At 35.3% G+C, this 20,285-nt stretch overlaps 2 protein-coding genes across 2 annotated transcripts in view; one reads left to right on the top strand and one right to left on the bottom strand.

Annotated features, from left to right (window-relative positions):
• The window catches only part of LOC140145747 (centriolin-like), a 112,123-nt gene that overhangs the window by 63,470 nt on the left and 28,368 nt on the right, over positions 1-20,285 (bottom strand). The window lies entirely within an intron of this gene.
• LOC140145750 (uncharacterized) lies at positions 9,157-11,197 on the top strand. Its single transcript, XM_072167426.1, has 2 exons — positions 9,157-9,719; positions 9,819-11,197. The coding sequence occupies exons 1-2, from the start codon at positions 9,269-9,271 to the stop codon at positions 11,195-11,197; spliced, it is 1,830 nt and encodes a 609-aa protein (XP_072023527.1). The 5' UTR covers positions 9,157-9,268.

The following is a 20,285-nucleotide window of genomic DNA, read 5'->3' as shown; positions in this document are numbered from 1 at the left end:
AAATTTGACTGTACACGTTATACTCTGATACTGTTGTTTAATTTGTGACACAATCTGATCCATCCAGGCCATAGTAGGCAAATGTGAAAATTGATTTATTAAATCACCTTGCCCATTAACCAAGTGTGCTATTTCTAAACTGATGACATTCCTAGCATTATATGGTTGTAAAGTTTCAGCTTTTATTATGCAAATAATACATGGATATTTTTTTGTTTCCTTGCTTTGCATGTATCTCAATTCCACCATTTCGTCTTTAATAGTCCTGGTTGGATCAGATTGCGCCATATTTGCACTTTGTAAAGGAAAAGAAAACTTTTTCACTCAAACATTTTGCAAAAAAAGCTATGTACATTTTTTTTCTGATAGCTAAAAACCCTGTAAAGAAGCCTATCGCATAGTGCTACATGCTAGGATGGCTTTCACAGTTTTAAAAGCAGAAGGGTTTGTGAGACCAAACTAGTTTGCCTAATTTTCTACTTTCCTGCCTATCAGTATCAATGTTCATATGTGATGCGACTAAGCAAAATCAGTCGGAACTCAGAGATATTAAATTTTCAGTTTCTTATAGGATAGTAAAAAGCACTTACAAAGCTGGATTTTGCAGAAAACTCCAATGAGATTGAACAACCAGTTCGAAAGATATGAGCAATCAAAGAGTTTCCAAAACAAGAGGTTTGGCTATATCTCAATATCAATATTTCTGAGTTCCGACTGATTTTGCTTGATCGCATCACATATTACCAAGTGATATAGTATTTACATCATTTATGATGTGATCAAATACAATTAGTGATTTTCAATGAGATGATATTGATTTGTATGTAGGTATAGACAAAAGAAATATTCCCTTTTTTTTTGGCATTTTATAATATTGTTTTTATTAACATAAATATAATTCATATTTCAGTAAGTCCAATTTTGATGCAGTTTTCAGCAAAATTAATGTCTACTACTGAATGGGCAAGATATTGTATGAAATATTCATATGAAAGCAAATTTTGGAGGAAACTCATTTTGCTTTATTTTAGCGTCACACCATCTTGTAAAAAAACACTTACTGAGTAATTTACTGAGCTTGGGGTTTAACTTGGGTTCACCTCAGGGGCATAACCAGAAATCAACTTCCACCCACAGTGTCATCGCCGATATCTTCATGGCAGAAATCGCCATGGTAGGTTGAATCCACAGCCACGCATGGCCATTTTGTTCCGACCTTTGAGACGCATATTGAGCCGAGGGACATCCGACTAACCTGGTAATCGACCTCTCTGTGTGTGAGTGAGCATATATACGCCATGATGGGGTCAATGGTCATCTGCTTTTAGACTGCTTCTACAAGTGAGTGGAGCTAGTCTATACGCTGCGCTATAGTTCGGCACATATAAAATCAGAATTATTGTAGTTTTTGAGTTCAAGACGCAAGATAACGACTATAATATCTGTTCAACACATATTCAAGTGCAAGGAACCACATCTGGTTTCTTTAGACGAAATCATTTACAGGAGATATTCATCATTTTCTACCCCGGTATCCAAAGATTTTCGTCTGAATATCAAAATCGTGCATAGCACATTCACGTGTATCGATCCCGGGTATTGATTTTAGTATCTCTGGTGTACCAAGTAATTATTAGCCAGGCGATGTCGGTGTGCGTAATAATGATCAAGTCAAAACTCATTTGTGGGGTCACAAAATAACATTGTCATTTCTTACATATCCGTATAAACGCGTTCAAGTGCATGATTTAAAAAGTGTTAACGTTTCTATTTAGAGTCTATAGGCTGCATTCTTACCTTATTCTTGCCTTATGTCACAAATTTACTATTTTGTGTAGGGCCTACTCCGTCTTCTGAATGTTTCAATAAAGTTGTTTCAATGTAATCATACATTTATTCGAACATTGTCATTCTTTCTACGTGCTCCCAATACTTATATCACATTGGTAATACCCTACATCATCGACAGTTTCCTTTGGTACGCCCATTTCCTTTTTAAAGGAATTTTTATATTATGTCAACTTATGTGCTACATGGGTAGTGATGCAGGTGCTTCGCTGGTCACAGTATTGAATTATGCACATAATGTTAATCATGTTAAGCATCCTTGCACAAACATGTACAAGGGTGGTTTGTTGGCACTCTTGCAGCTTGACTGTGAAAAAGCATTGATGTCATTGTGGTGAATCAAATAGTCATGGCATACAATGATCATGAAGACTTCATTCATTTTGACAAAATATTTTAATACAGATGATTGACATCTTGACATAAGTTGTCTACATATATTTATGTAAACATTGAATTGTAATGTTTGTAAATTGTGAATAAAGTATATTAATTAATGAGCATGAGCACATGTTGTATAAAGCAATTCTGTCATTCTGACAATTGAATACCTGAGTGGAAGAAGGGCCCAACTCCATCAAAACTGTTTTTGAGATATTAAGAAAAAACTTAATATTTTGAAAAGTTTTATAGACAGAATGTTTTCATCTTCAGGGGACCTTCAATACATGAACATACAATATTACATACATTCGAAATTATATATAATGTTTCCATGGCAACGGTACAAGTCTTAATACGAGCTGGAGTTGGGCCCTTCTTCCACTAAGATACTGCAAGTACCAGTTCCGTAAGCAGATGTGTTATAAATAGCTACAGAAATCTATTAATTGCACAAGTAGAAGCATGCAATATGTTAGCAAGAAAGTTTATTGTAGTGAAAAGCAGATTTCATGGATGAACAAAATTCCTTTTTACCCCAATATTTGTGGAAGAAGGGCCCAACTCCATGGAGTTGGGCCTTTCTTCCATGAAAACCATGATTAAGGGTACATGGAAGACTATTTAGAGCGAGGATTTTGGCTCATCTTTCACACACAAGGAAGAACAGTCTGCGGGCAATAAAATGATGGGTCTAACTCATTTTTGTAAAAAATTGGAGTTGGGCCCTTCTTCCACTCAGGTATTCAATTTAATGTCCACTTCCAGTTCAGTTATTACAATAAAATCAAAAGTAATCACAATATGTTCACTTGAACCACATACCAATTGGCCAGGCCTGGAAATAAGCCCTATTCACTACTTGCACGGTTCTGCCATTATGCACAATGTGCGAGGAGAGCCTTGAACGAACTGGCAGCACACATGAGAAGCGAACCAGTCATGTTACATTGTGTATAAAATTATGTAATTATTCCTTTCATGTGGTGTCAGATCGAGGCTCTCCTTGCACATAGTACATGTACATACTGTAAAAAGTGGAAATTTTCGCGAGGTTTTTATTTTCGCGAATTTCGCGAGTGGACATAAAGTCGCGAAAATAAAATCTCGCGAAAATAACCTTTTGCATTAGGTTTCTATTGTATCAATATCAAAACCGCGAAATTTAATTCTCGCGCAATAGATAAAATCTTCAAAATCGCGAAAATATCTTCTCGCGAAAATATTGACTTTAACAGTAATGGCGGAACCATGCCAGTAGTGAATTGCATCGCATTTTGAACCTCAAAATATGCCTATTGCACTCACTTTGCACCCACGTCAAATCCAAAATAATGATTAAGCAGCTCTGAAGAAATATATCGCATTTCATATTTAACTAATATCAGCTTAGTTTCTAAACAAATTTCCTACCATTTTACGACTTTTTGTGCTGACCAATTCCATTTTAGACTCCGTATACTCATAATTTGGCATCAGAAATCTTATTTTGTGCCCAACAAAATAAGACAAAAATCATTGAAACTAGCATTTTGATTTCAAGTTATAAGTAACCGCAACTAATTCTAAACCTGCTCTTAAAATTGCACCTCATGAAAAAGTTATAAGCAGTACACAAGAACGTGTACTGGAAAACAATACAAGTTTTTGACCTGACAAGACTATCAGACTATATCTGTGTTACAATATCATAGTTTTGAACACTTTCTAGTGCCTCTTACTAACATATTTATCTAAATGTGTGTGCAATTTTAATTTTGGTCTACCAAACAATAATAATTAAAAACAAAAATATTCCACTCCTGGTTTAGACCAACAGGACTGTAGATATGAACACTTTAAAAAGTGATAAATTGGAAAATAATAATAATAATAAAATAAAAATAATAATAATAAATTTAAAAATAATAATACAAAAAATAATAAATAGATAAATAAATGAAAATAAATAAAATAAATTTAGCATTTAACTGTAACTGAACACTGTGGTTCACAATACTCTCTCTTTTCCACACCCCTTGAAATTGTCCAGTAATCTAAGTATATGAATGTGACATGCAACTCATTAAACCCCAAGATATACAATGGTTGCTGCATAATACTGCACTGGAATGTAAGAACGCTATGTACAGCTCTGCGTGTCGTGATGAAGGGGAAATCCCATGATCATCTGTGAATTTGCTTTGGTGAGGATGTATCACTGGTTTTCATAAATTTCATTATTTTCTGACACTTTTGGTCAAATATACAATGTACATTTAATCAGTAGACTTGCAGAGAAATAGAAGCTACAAAATATATAAAGGTGAGTAAATTTAAGATACAGATCTAGTCAAGTTACTAATCAATATATTTTCAATGTAAACAAGATGGGACAAAGCAACTACATTTTTTTCATGTTATATTATTATTAAGCATTCATGTCATTTTTAAGCCATATCTTATAACAATCTTAGATTACACTACATTTATATTTGCTTAACCCTAACCCCCTAAGGGCTTTTTGGCGACGGGAAGGGAAAGAAGGAAAGAATAAAGAGAGAAAAGAAAGAAAGAAGTTGTTTGCTGTGGGTGGGATTCGAACCCGAGACCCCTCGCATGCCAAGCACTCGGCCGGTGACACCTTGCCACAGGTCTTGGGCTTCGCTGGCCAGCGAAACCGTGCCTATATATCACTTAGCGCGATTGCGTCATCACACCACGTGGGATGCATGCACGAACAGCGCATGTATATCAAGTAGTATTTTGTAGTATACAGGCGGGTTAGGGTTAAGGAAGCATATATTGAGTTTCGATAGTGGTAACCTAACCCTAACCCCCTAAGGGCTTTTTGGTGATGGGAAGGGAAAGAAGGAAAGAATAAAGAGAGAAAAGAAAGAAAGAAGTTGTTTGCTGTGGGTGGGATTCGAACCGAGACCCCTCGCATGCCAAGCACTCGGTCGGCGACACCTTGCCACGGGTCTTGGGCTTCGCTGGCCAGCGAAACCGTGCCTATATATCACTTAGGGCGATTGCGTCATCACACCATGTGGGATGCACACAAGAACAGCGCATATATCAAGTAGTATTTTGTAGTATACAGGCGGGTTAGCGTTAAGGGATGGGGTATGAACGTTTGGACAGTATTTATTGTGGGACATTTGAGCACATCAGACATATCGAATTGCATTCTGAATCGAAGAATGTCCTTCTGATATCAAATAATTTTGATTTTTGAAATTGAATGTAATCGCATTTTATGGCAAATGATTAAAATTGATATTTTTGATCTTTAACAATACTCAGAGTAAACTTTAATGATTTATACTTAAAGTGTATGTAGGTGGGATGAAAAGCCGATGATCAATTGAAAATTTTGACCTTTCGTATTGAAGATATGGATTTTTTTTTTCCCAAAACCAAAAAAAATTAGGTCTTTTTTGGAAAAAATCCATATCTTCAATATGAAAGGTCAAAATTTTCAATTGATCGTCGGCTTTTCCCCCAGCTACATACACTTTAAGAATATATCATTAAATTTATAAAATTTACTTCGAGGACTGTTATATATCAAAAATGTGAAAAATATCAAATTTTAATTATGTCATAAATGAAAATTATTTGATATCAGAAAGACATTCTTCGTATTCAGAATGCAATTCGATATGTCTGATGTGCTCTCATGTCCCACAAAAAATACTGTAGAAATGCTCAAAACGCTCATTCCAGATCCCTTAACAAACAACACATGTAGAATTGCTGGTGTAATATTTGAAATTCATATGCTCAACAATTTGCTTTTGCTTGAGTTTAAATTAATGTCATATGTTATTTGCATGTTGCCTGTGTAAACATTGGCTACCATTTTAGGTGTTTTCATGCATATTTCATTCCAGCCAGAGGGATTGATTAAAAATGTTCATGCATGCGAATATGTATTTTCCTTTGCAATAGACAACTATGGGTTTTGTAAACTTGTGACAAATTTAATGCTTTCCAGTCCAGAACATAATCTAAGGGAGTGTTCATAAATACCTTGGTAGAGGAATAGGGAGGGGTCTGACAATTTTAAGAAGAGAAAAAGGAGTCTTGATTTTCCTCTTTTTTAGTCCTTGGATGTTGAATTTTTCTGATATTAAATAAAGAAGCTTTTAATCTATGTTTATCTACATGAAAGTGTCCAATGACAATTAATTTCTGATATCCTCTATTCAATTGAAGAGTTGTACATCACTTTGGCATGATATTACACTTTTTGCCAAAATGAAACCTATCAATATACTATAAGTTTCTTTGGCAGTGTCACAAGTTTGTCACCACTGCTATACCAAAAAATGGGCAAGGGGGGCATAACTATACCACAATTTGCTGTAAACACACCCAAATCTCTCAATCTAATAATCTAAAGATGCAGGGTGACTATAAGAAACCCAAGCCTCTAATTATAATTAGGTGTTTCATTTTTCAGGCTGACTTGCACATTTGGAGGTTTTACAGTGTATAGGGTGATATCAGACAAGACTACATTTATTATAAGCAGCCAACCTGACCAACAGCATTAAAATGTCTTCACAAGTAAGTATGTAATTATTTAATGAATAAGGTAAGTTTGTAGATAATTGAAAGAGTACTAGCCAAATTCTTTTAACTCACTCTTGTACATGGTCACTGCATACCCAAATGCACCCATCTCAATTTTTCTTGAAACCTTCTACATGTATGTCAACAAAAATGACAGACTTCCCGATTGCTCCATGCGCCACTCTTCAGTGAAGGCTCGCCAGCATTGATCATCAGCAAATGTGATATTATGAAGGTAGGCTTCACTAACTGGAGGCCATGGCTGAACCACAATATGGTTGCTTTAGTTATCTGACCCCTCTGTCATGAATGGCAGCTTGACAAACTGAGAACAGGGCACAGGATACAATCCGAGTCCCATTCCTGCCACCAACCTTCTTCACTTAATGACTTGCCAATCAAAATTGTATGATATATGCCTATGATTAATTGTCCCGATGATTGTACTTTCATTGGCAAATGTTTTGTCATCAGGACTCTCCTTGAATCTCAGAAAACAGTGATGAATACCTTGCACTATGGTACCAAGTGATGATCTTCATAGGAGTGGGAGATCCAGGCACCTCCACTGAATGTCATATCAACTTTAGCCAAATAAAGATGAAACTTATCCCGGTCCTCATCTTACTATAATTTGCCTAATGTTGCGTGTATGTATGTGTGTATGTGTGTAAAAGGCTCAGTCAGTTTTGATCCCAGCCTCGCCAAATTCGCACTGGGGATGCAGAAAAATACGGGAGTGTCGTAAGCTACCTTCGGTTGAAATCGGAGGTCGAATGTCAAAGGTCAAATTTTAAACTTAGTCCGATTGGGCTGTAATTCATACAGGAGATCAAGGAAAATATGGGGAGTGTCCTAAGCTACCTTCGGTCGAAATCGGAGGTCGAAGGTCAAAGGTCAAATTTTAATTTAAAAAAAAGTGTATATGAGGTGTGGACCTGATTCTGTAATTTGTATAAATTTGGTGCATGAAGATTCTGGGACATCCATTTCGAAGACCCCCCTGGAATGCCCAAATGTTAATAGATTAATGTTGAAAACACTTCCATCAGAGTTGCCATATTTTATGGCTATCTCATCTTTCTTGTTTGGTTCTTAATTCATTATCAATGCCATTGTACCAGCATGAATATCATTAGTGAAGACGTCAGCAAGTCTTTTGGACATTGAGTGATCTTAAAGGGCCCTCATTCAATCCTTGAACTTGAAAGACCAGGCCCTCATTCAATCCTTGAACTTGAAAGACCATTCCGTTGCTGTTGAATATCAAGGACTTCATCACTATTCACAGCAACTGTACATTGTTAAAGTTTTCACCACAATCGGGAGCAAATTCCATGATGACCCTGTGTTCACTTCTGTCAATCCCTGTGAATTCAAGCCCCCCCTGCAGACTGTGCAGTCCATATACAGTGATACAAAAATCAAATAATTTTGCAATAATGTTGTGAAGGAACAAGCATTCAAATGAGACCAAATTCATTACCCTGTACAAAGTAACATACCTTATTCTACAAACTTTTTTTTTACTTATTCTACAAACTTATTGACCACCCCTTGTATTATCAGGTCTAGACTTCACATTTACTTCCACATAGAACTCCTCATTAAATGGCATAAATAGTCAGTGGGGTTCCCTCATCATTTCAGCTTAAAATATATAGAACTCCTTCCTGACAGTTATTACTAATATTATTTCAGCATTTTGGGTAAAGAATCACAATTGAAATTTGACAGAAAATGTATATTATGTCTCTAACTGATGGGTGGCATCCACGAAAGGTAATTTCATATTTTTAAACAGGTCAATCTGAGATAAATGGTAAATCTCCCATTCTGTGTAACTTGTATAATTATGCAAAAGAATTGTTGATCAACTAGTTGTTTTTTAGGTGCTAGTCTAGATTAGCACATTTCTATTCAATACCCTCAATCAGTAAACTTTTATTGCCATTCATTGACACTATCCTTTGTTGTGGAAAATACTGAAATTAAAAATTATCTTTTCCTATTTTTAATTTCAGGTTTTCAGGGAGAGTGGAGGTATATTTACGTACTGGTCACCCCACCATGGTTAGAAGTACATACCTCAGGGGTCATTGCAAAAGCATCCACATAGCAATCCCTGGCAGATATTTACAATTTTGCAACCCAGTACAACTGCACTTTTGTGTATGTTGTACATACGCAAAAAGAAGAATGTCAGGTTCTGCCAACAACACCACTAGCAACTCTTACAGACTTGCATATTTAATATTAATCTAACAACAATAAAAATTGTTAACTCTCTCCACGCAGATGTCAACTGCAGACGAAAAGTTTTAAATTATTTTTAAAAATTCAAAAATTACAACAGTGTAAAGTAGTTTGAGCAGCTCAGAGAAGAACAACTGTGTAAGGGTAATTTGAGCAGTATCTTCAATCACAAAGTGTTATTTTTACTTGGGATTTAAGCAGATAAATCATACAATTATCTATAATGGCATGCAGCAAGCCTAGTTATGATGAATTACAGGAGAACAGTCTGACCACATGTAGTATATGTCTTGAAGAGATGGAGAACCCCAAAGCACTTCCATGCCTTCATTCATTCTGTTTGAAATGCCTCAAAAAAGTAGCACATCCTCCTGGTAGTTTTATCTGTCCTCTCTGCCAAGAAAAGATTCCTCTACCACCTGCTGGAGTAGATGGCTTCAGAGACAACTTCTTCTTCAATCAAATGAAAGAGAGGAAAGCCATCTTCACGACGGGCCAGTTCATAATGCCATGTCCAAGTTGTGGTGCTACTGATCGACAGGTTGCAGCACGGTGCATGGACTGCAATGGTTTCCTTTGCCAACAATGTGTTCATCTACATGACACCATAGTACCACTCAAAGTCCATACAGTCTTCACCCTCGATGAGTTAAGATTAGGTGCAGGTGATATGAGTAAGGTGATGAAAGAGGAGTGTTGCCAAAAGCATAAGGATCAAGTCTTGAGATGGTACTGCAAAACCTGCGGTATACCTATCTGTTGAGACTGCACAGTGATAGAGCACACTCGGCCAGAACATGATTATGTTACAATAGAAAGTGCTACTGAAGGTCAACTGGCAGAAATCAAGAAGCTGGTAACAAACTGCAAAGGGTTATCTCACCAAATAGATGAGGCCATCACAAAAACACAACAAGTCAAAGACCACTTCCAGAAAGCTGCTGATGAAGCCAAAAAGCAACTGGATAATGCCAAGGATGAAGCACAGAAAGTATTTCTCAAAGCTTTGAAGGAGAATCACACAGCAAACACAAATAAGCTTGCTGAAATACAGACAAAGCGAAGTGAGAAAATTGACAATGATATAAAGTCACTTCAGAATTTACAGTCCAGGTTGACCAATGCCATGGATGTAGCTAACCAGGTCATCCAAACAGGATCCAAGCATGATGTAGCTTCCAATTATTCTACTTTATGTAAGAATCTCACTCAGCTACAGGAGTCGGAGGTAAGACCAACTGTTATCAGCAAAGGGTTTGGTGTAGTGAAATTTAAACCAAGTCAAAAGAGCAGAGTGGAAAGTGTGAATCTTGGTACTGTATTGAGTTCCAGAGGCAGGAAGTGGGTTCTAGAGAAACAGATTGGTATGGAAGGATCAGGAAAGATCAAAGGTGGGTTGGGTGTTGCTGTGGATCCAAATACAGTTGATATCTTCATTGCAGATTTTAGTGACAAAAATATAAAGGTATTTGACTCCAATGGGAATTACAAACGTGTACTTCAGGGTAATCTCAAAATTCCTCATGATGTTGCTGTAAGCTCCAATGGACTTCATTTCGTCACTGATTGCACAGCTCATGTGAAGGTCTTCAGTGCAGATGGTAAATATCTGCAGCAATTTTCTGCCATATCTCCATATGGTATATCATCCGATAGAGGTGGCTCACAATTGTATGGTCTCACCATAGATAGTGATGGGAATCTGTTGGTAGGCAGCGATAACAAACATGATAAATACATCAGCAAACACAAGCAAGATGGCACTCATATTTCCACAATAGAAACAAACATCTGTCCATGGCACTTAGGAATTACAACACAATGGAGAATTGTTGTGTGTGCAGATAATACAGACACAAATGTAGAAATAATGGATCACACAGGTAACCTTCTACACACTATCAATAAACCAAAGGATGCCAAATCATGGCGCCCATGTGGTGCTTGTTGCAGTAATGATGGCATCATCTATGTCAGCAGCTCTAATGCAGGAGATCATGGTGGTATCTACAGCTTTACAGAGGATGGGGAATACCTAGGATGTGTTACAAATGATGTGATTCATGCAGAAGGGATTGCAATGATAGATGATGACAGGTTGGTGGTTGCACAGTATGGATATCCAGCTAAGATATTTTCCTATGTATATTGAGTGTAATGAAACAAGCCTAATCAATCGGCAACCTGAAATATACAGTCCACAACTTATAAATTCCCCCTAATACTTTTTAGAATAAGTCAAAAAATATTTTACGAAAATTAAAAATGTAACAGCTATGCAGGGGTAGCACTAGGTTTTAAAACCAGGGGTTCTCAGAACCCCTGAACCCCTGAAAGTGTTAAAAATATGCGCTCAAATCCTAAAATGAGGGGTTCTCTAGTCAAGTATTGAATGCCCGTTTCAATATATCAGTATCAGATTTTGTGATTTTGGTTATGATGTGTAAATAGTTAAGGCCTGGCAAAAACGTGATCTCCCTTTCACACCGCGATTCTCGCTATTAACCAACTATCTGGCAGTGTACTTGCTATAAAAGTGTTGCTTTATGCCATAAAAGTTCGCAGAATTCCATAAAATGCAGTTCAACATCGGCAAAGTGCAGAATTCAACAGCATTGCAAGTCACTTGGATGAGTGAAAAAGCCATGATTTACTCAATAAAAAATGACATTTCATTGCAAATGAGTTCAAGTTTAGGCCAAATATCATGATATTTATTGAATTACTGGAGTATTTTGACTATAAAACATAATTCAAGGGCAAATTTTTGTCACTCTTTTCTTCTACGTCCTCGTATTTCACCGCTGGCATATCTCTACACACCACCCTTGAAGCATTTCTTACCGATCCCTAGAATTAGAAATTATCAACTCACGTACGTGTCGTCATTCAGTACTGCAATAAAACTCATCAGTGATTCTAGACAATATCACAATCTTTGTTAAATTACGCTGGCGGTGTGTATTTTATTTTTATTTTTAAATTATGTTACAATGCTACGGCGACTTCACTTCAACATTTATGTTATTGCATTTTATGTTACATAATTTCTGGACAGGTCGTAAATATTGGAGATCGAAGCTTTTATTTTTCTTTCACATGTTTTCATTTTTCTGCGCGCATAAAAACCCCTGAACTGGTATGCAAAAATGAATAGATGCGCTCAAACTTAAAAATATGCGCTGTACGCGCAGAAACGCAGGTTAGCGCGACCCCTGCAGCTATGTATAGACCTATTTGTTTTACACATGTGGACCAATTTATAGTGTCACACGTCATTGCGTTCAGTCACAATGGTTAATCGTGTAAGAAAAGAGACTGTTTTAAAAGTGGCACCTGAGTCCATAGCAGTCAGGTTTTCTTTAACAAACACATGAATAGACCTGGCCTACTGTATTGTTTGGGAGCTGACTCCTATGGACTCAGATGCAACTTTTAATACTGTTTAAAACGGTCTCTTTTTTACATAATGAACCATTGTGACTGAACGCAATGACGTGTGACACTATAATTTGGTCCACATGTGTATTAAAATCAAATACGGCTACCCATACCTTTTTGCATTTTGTCAAATATTTTTCCATTTATTTTTAAAAGTATCTAGGGGGAACTTATAACTTGTGGACCCTATATATGCATTAATTTCTATAAGGTAATTACACATAGGCATCATTCTGAACACTATAAAAATTTCAAACAAGAACCATACAATAGTAACAATAGACTAATTATTATTGCCCTTCCCCACATTTATAGTGTCCACTCTCAACTTTTCCAACTTGCATTTGCTTAAGCTCAACCTTTTAATGCATTTTCAGCATAGTGTCAATGCATTAAAAACATGTTTTCCTATAAAGATCACACAGCAGGATAACAGAGAGATCCGTTTAAAGGTGGACCAGATAAGAGACGTTGAACTGTATCATGTAGAATATAGCCTTTGTAACTGAGATACAATAATGTAATAGCAAACTAAATTATATTCATAAATAGCTTTTTCATAATAGTATACATGATTCAATCTCTGATGTTTGTGTACCAACTCATGCTCTTCCCCAAGGATTGGTCATCAGTCCAACAACTTTGTAAGCTCAATCTGTCTCCTCAATAATCTGTACAGAGGAAAAATAATTTGATAGGCATCGGCTCCTAAAGGTGAAAATCTAGTCACCAGCAATAAACGGACTTTATTACAGTACAAGTTATGTACAGTTATAGTACAATGTATACGACAAATATAGTTAGTAACTAATAAACATGGGAAGTTTAACTTACTAAGAATGTTGCAAGGCGTACAATGTAATTGTGGAAAAACATCCCACAAAACATCAGAGTATCTCTGACAGTAACCAGTTGCATACTGAATGTAAAAGCTTATCTGTTCTGATTACTGTCGATATTTGTGTGTGCTTTCATTATTTCTGATATTGCTATTTTGTTTGTATATTTTATAGGCCCATATCTTGAATATATTTGTATATAATTGTGTCAAGTATTTTGATCAGTTTTTGGAAATGGGCAATATTAAGTACTGTTTATATATTTCTACCTTTGATAATTTATTTATTTTATTATGTATAGATGATGTTGTGTAAATAAATCGCTTCTATGTTAAATTTTATGAATATTTGTTCAACAAATCTACATACATGAATGTTATGGTAGAATATACTATTAAACTAAGTATCATAAAGATTACCATATGAGGGCATATAATCATTAGTAAATGTAAAAAAAAAAGAAAACGGATAAAGCAGCTAGCATGAAGTGGCATAAATCAGAGATGCCACTCAGGTTGGTGAGAAACTGGTGAGAAAAACCTGAAAAAGCATGTGAATGCAGGCCAAAAAGCCCCCAAACGGGCTGCAAATAAATTTTTTTAAATTGGACTCACAAAAAGAAATGAATTCAGGCTAAAACCTGTAAAGTAGCATCTCTGCATAGTATTTAGAAAGAAAACTTTCAGAACCAGCGGAAATCGATCCGGGCTCGCTAGACTACTGAAGAACCCAGATCAATTCTTGACGGTTCTTGCTTTTTCTTTCAAGTTTCAAGCACTTAGTATATTATGTCAGTAGACCCGAGCTGGTTTACATGTTTATATAAATTTTCTATGGTCCTCATCATTTATTGTGATCCTCGCATGTACTATTGTGTCTAGCACTGTTTTACCGTCTGTCAGGATAAAGCATAAAGCTAATGGACACTCCTAACAAATAATATAAATAAAATCAGTAAAATGTAGTCAGGTCAAAGTTGGTAATTTGGACATTCATAGGCCTTTATTGGTAGCATAGTAAGGCAAAAAAGTGTTGCATTGTCCTCTGCACAAATTTTTGAAATTGGCAAAAAAAGTTTTAACTATTGTACAAATGAATACCAACCCTAATTTTGAAATTTCAAGAAAAAAATTTTGTGTTTGTTACCACAATTTGTTGAAAAGTCTTGTGCTAAATTTAGTATTCATGCTTTTATAGTCAATTCTAAATAATTCAGATGATGAATCCTGGTGATATTAACAACTGAATACCTTAGTGGAAGAAGGGCCCAACTCCATTTTTTACAAAAATGAGTTAGACCCAGCATTTTATTGCCAACAGATTGTTCTAGATTTTGTATAAATGAAGGGCCCAAATCCACTGTCTAAATAGTCTTCAAAGTACATATGGTTTTCATGCAAAAAAGGCCTAACTCCACAAATATTCGGTTAAAGTAGAGTTTTGTTTATCCATGAAATCTGTTTTTCACTGCAATATACTATTTTGTTAACATTACATGCTTCTACTTCTACAATTAATAGATTATTAACAAATTTCTGTAGCTATTTATAACACATCTGCCTACAGAACTAGCACTTATGATATATTAGTGCAAGAAGGGCCAAAGTCCAGCTTGTATTAAGACCTGTACCATTGTCATGGAAACATCATATCAATTCACATGTATGTAATAATGTATGATCATGTATTAAACGTCCTCTGAAGATAAAAACATTATGCCTCTAAAACTTTTCAAAATATTAAGTTTTTTCTTAATATCTGAAAAACAGTTATGATGGAGTTGGGCCCTTCTTCCTTAAGTATTCAATTACAGGGTGATTCAAAAAAGTGCAATAGTGCAAAGAATCCATCTTTATTTTATAACCAGGTTGAACTTCTTAGGTTTTAAAATGTTATTTGCATGATATATTCATTAGGGACGCACCATTACTCTTCAAGGGGGGGTTAGGAAGTTGGGGTCAGGGGAAAAATGTGTAAGTTATTTCATGCATTTATACACAGTTAGGTGGGGAACGTCTTTTTTTTTTTTGCTCATGTAGTGGGGAAGTTTTTTGTTGAAAACTTCCTAACTCCACCCTTGAAGTCCAATGGTGCATCCCTGAGTGACCTTGTGTGAAAAACGAAGTGATTAGCACTTACTGTTCTGTTTTATGACACAGTTTATTTCGAGACACAATTTTAACATTTGTCCACGAGACATCTAAATTTTGCATGTCAGCAAACATTTGTGCAAAATATTTTGTCTACTCTTAAATAACATTATGCTAGAATGTTTAGCATCAAGTTTTTGGAACTGTATTAAAATGTTTTATACCTTTATATAAGTATATAACCCAACAATTAAACACTTTCTGTAAAACTTTTTGTGTTTCCTGGGTAGTGCCACGTATGCTCCTCTTCTTAATGTTAATAGTTATTAACACTATACTAAAAAGGTACATTCGTTTTTCTTTTGTTCTTTTGCATTTACTCAATTCAAGAATGATTAATAAAACCCTGAACAAAACCATTCAAAACAACATTTTGATCGCTGTTGTTGCTTGTTGGTAAGACATTTTGTTGTCAACTCTTGGGACTCATGACTGGAGAAGCTCATTAACATATCATTTTTGCCAATATTTTGCTAAAAATCCATGCATAAATGTTCAGGTACTTTTATTTTGTATACTTTTGCCCTGAAACTTGGTCAAAGTGTTTCTAATATGTTCTAATGTATTATATAGTGAAGCCGCCCCCTAATTTGCATATTTGCATAATTAATTAGCATTTATGCAAATTAGCTCATTAATTATGCAAATATGCAAATTAGAGGGCGGCTTCACTATATAGTACATTAGAACATATTAGAAACACTTTGACCAAGTTTCAGGGCAAAAGTATGCAAAATAAAAAAGTACCCTGAACATTTATGCATTGATTTTTAGCAAAATATTGGCAAAAATTACATATTAATGAGCCTTTCCACTGCTTTTAGCTCATTAACTATATCGATTATTGACAAAAACAATAGGATACAAAGAAAATATAAATTGATGTATTATGGAAACCGTATGTCCGATTTGCTCCAAGCATAAGGCATATTGATCAGTGTACTTTACGCTACTCAATTAAAGGGGGTAACCCTATTGGTTTTGGATATGGATTGTCTTTAAAATTACATAATAATATCAAATATTGCCCCTTTATGCTGCTTTGTGAGAAAAGCGAGAGCATTTTCAGCGTAAATGTGAATAAATAGCCAAATTTGCAATCCAATACCTTGGTATACGTGAATTGCATTATGGGCAGGCAAGCAACAACAACAATTCCCGTTCGTATGACGACAATGCTGTACAATGCCCGGCCCGTAGTGAACGGAAAATATTTGGGTTTTTTTTTGTTCCGTTTCAGAAAAAAGGAAACAAAATATATTTCCCTTGCAATATGTACATTTCAAATGAATATAAAAAGTTTCGTTAAAAATGGAGAGGAAAAAAAACCTTCCGATACCGGATTTTGAACCGGGTACCTCTCGGGTAAAACACAACGCGCTAATCGATTGAGCTAAATCGCCCACCTCGTCCATATTGGAATTGTATAACTATATACGTCGTACCGCCTCCTCAGCAGTTAGTGTGGTTCGCTTTTTTCACAGAATGTGTATGACGCGAAACCAAAGTAGCTGTTGAGGAGACTGATGATTCGCAATTAATTCCGTCCCCACAATTCCGAAGAAGTTTTAGTATTTACAAACTGGTAACCTGTAAAAACCGCTGTGATTCATGATTTCTCCGGAAATACATCGACTTGGAGCGTCACATTTCAGGATAGTAATGAGAAAAATAGTATCTATCATGTGATACCAAAACCTCATCAACAATGAAAAATATCGGGGGATGATGCTGTCGATCGGGTCACGGACCTTCAATTAATCTGTTTAAAACATGTTCAAAGCATTTTTTAGTTTCTAGAAAATGCATCCAACCATCCTCAGTGTATGCTGAGACATGTGTATTATATTTATACAAATACAGTATGCAAAAAATAAATTAGGTTTCAAAAAAATTAACACATAGGCGTAGATCACTTATCCCCCTCACTACCAATGACATCAATTATTTATCTTCTCACCTTAAACAATGTTAGAAAAGTCCCTCCATGCACATGAAAACATTGCACTTGCAGCAAGTTAATCACACGAAAAGCCTCATGCAAAATGTGAAATTAAATCATTAGTAAAAATAACAAGATTCAATTTAAAGTGGAAAATTTCATGTCACATCAATTTTCACACTTTTGCACTCTGTTTAGTTTTCAAAGCCTGTACACAATAATAATAGGAAAACACCCCCCTCCCCAGACAGAAATGTTCTGTCAAAAAGTAGGCCCAGTCAATACGTAGAAAAAAACCCCTAAAATATCAATTTTGCAGAACAAAAATATTTGAAATTGTTGCTGTGTGAAAAAATTATTGCACAAAAAATACTTTCACTGAATTGATAGTACAGATTTGTATTGAATTGAGTTCCTGCCAGACCTGCAATTGGGCAGCTGTACAATTCTCTATCTATATAGGGTGTGATGACGATGATACTTGAAAGGTTTCAAAATAAGTTTTTGGGAAATCTTCCGAGTCTGAATGAACACACATCAGGTAAGTCAATTACATTATTAAAAACTGTTAATAAAATTAAATATAAATTAACCAGATAATTTCAATCAAATAAGCTTTAGGTATGAATTTTTAGATCTAGTCTATTTGAATCAGAGAAAAACTTTGATAATTTGTTCAGTGCCATGGTGATAGATCCACTACTTCCATCATCACTAGTTTTACTATAGTGTGTTCGCTAGCCTGTTTCACACTAACTGATTTAACTTGATCACAAGCCAATATCAAAAGTGTGGGATCTAGATAAAGCAACTTTTATGAAATGGGTTCTCTATCTCTCTTTTTTCTTTACTTTTTTAAATATTTCAAGAGGTTTTTGTGAAACTTTTGCTTCTTTTGGGAAACATGGGAAAGAATTTCCACACGTTGTTCATTTTGCTGTTTTTGTTTCCTTTGGTGAAAAAAAAAGGCGAAATTACCAAACTCAAGGCATTACTTATTTCAAGAGGTTTTTTTATTTTTTTTCTTCTTTTGGGAAACATGGGAAAGAATTTCCACACATTGTTCATTTTGCTGTTTTTGTTTCCTTTGGTGAAAAAAAAAAGTGAAATACCAAACTCAAGGCATTACTTTGCTTAAGGGTACTTGCCCATGAGTTTCATTCAGGGGCGTGTTTGAAAAACGGCACAGCGCATTAGTAAAAAGAATAAAAAATATTAAAATTTTCACCGGGGTTCGAACCACTGCCAATTGCACTATGAATGCTAAAGATGCCTATACTGTGCCACGGTGACTGTGGTTAACATTCGGCGATTTTCAAAGATATACATATCAACACGTTTCTAGTGTATTGAAAATCAGAGTTTGGTAGGAATACGGTCATAGAAAGACATATGACTCTACTTGTCTGTTTGTTTTTCATTTAATACAAATTAATTTTGATGAATTGAACTGGTACGACTTTTTCACTCGTGATAAACGACGATTAATTTAGTAATAATAAAATGAAAACGCTGGGTCATTCACGACGTCATTTGTAATTTATGTCAAAACCTGGTGAGGACCACACACATCCGTGCTGCATATATAGGTGCGCATAATCGATACTCAATGATCCAGACAATAGCGTTTGAATATACCGCCCTTATGTCACTTGCGGGAAGATATACTATAGTCATACCCTAATCGCTTACAATAGACACCCCACCGTAAATAGCTCTGTTCATTACCTCGCTGTGCTAGTTTATAAACGTAGTGTACGCACTTTTGAACCATATTTTGTTCAAAAATGATAGGAAAGGACTGTTTTTAGCTAAAATATTGGTTATCAGCAGATGCTTAATGATACCGGGAAGTGTTGCAGAAAGGTAAGCGTACTCTTTATTTATTCAAAATATCACATATCAATGAATTTAAATTTGAAATCCAAAAGGAAATGTCAGGTCAAAATTCTCACCTTAGAATTATTGTGAAATAAAATCAAACCAACGTCCAATTATTCCCATTAGTTTTTGCTACACGTGCATATAATAAATTATGATTTGGGGCTAATTTGAGAAGAGTTAATGCCTCGAGTTTCAAAATACACCGAGTGATGTTTTTGATCAAAAACATCGACAATTCAAGACTCTGTAAAAACAAATCAAGAATTTTCTGGGATAATTGCAACTAAGTATAATGAAAGTTATGATGATTTAAGCTACCAGATGCATCATTAATTTCCTGACTATGATATTTAGTTGTGGGAAAAGATTACTTTAATGTTTTGGCGGGATTATTTCCCGCCAAAAATTTCAACCAAAAAGAGCATGTAGCCTTAATCACTAAATCCATATTTTAAAGGTTTTAAAACGATCAGGACATAATTTCAAAATAGTTTAAAACATGAATGAAGTAATGTATTTGTGAAATATCATTATTCACATCTTATCAGGCTTCATTGTTAAGTTTGGACTAGAATGAAATTAGAATAATCATACTAAGGTAATAATGATCTGCCCACCCACCCACCCCCTACCCCAGAAAATTTGTGGAGAACAAACAAACAAACAAATTCTTAGCCTCATTTAAAGCGAATGACATGTTTGTTGCACTTGGGCTTAATTTCTACTAATATAAGTCATGCAAGTTGCTGAGCAGTTAGTTGAGTGTATCATTTTTCTATGGGATAGACTATAGCAACTAAAAAAAATGAGTACATCCTGTATGGCTAAATGCCATAGGAAGCAGCAACTGCATGCTCTTTTGGTTTTATTATAATTTGTACAAAGTACTACTCAAAATATAGAATTTCAAATTTCAGCTAGCTATCTGATGAAATAAGTTGCCGAGTAAGAGGTTTTTAATTTTTTTTATTTCTTGTTTTTTTT

The sequence above is a fragment of the Amphiura filiformis genome, unplaced genomic scaffold (genome assembly GCF_039555335.1).
Source record: "Amphiura filiformis unplaced genomic scaffold, Afil_fr2py scaffold_597, whole genome shotgun sequence".
NCBI classification, from domain to species: Eukaryota; Metazoa; Echinodermata; class Ophiuroidea; order Amphilepidida; family Amphiuridae; genus Amphiura; species Amphiura filiformis.
This window is presented reverse-complemented; position numbering and strand designations above follow the sequence as displayed.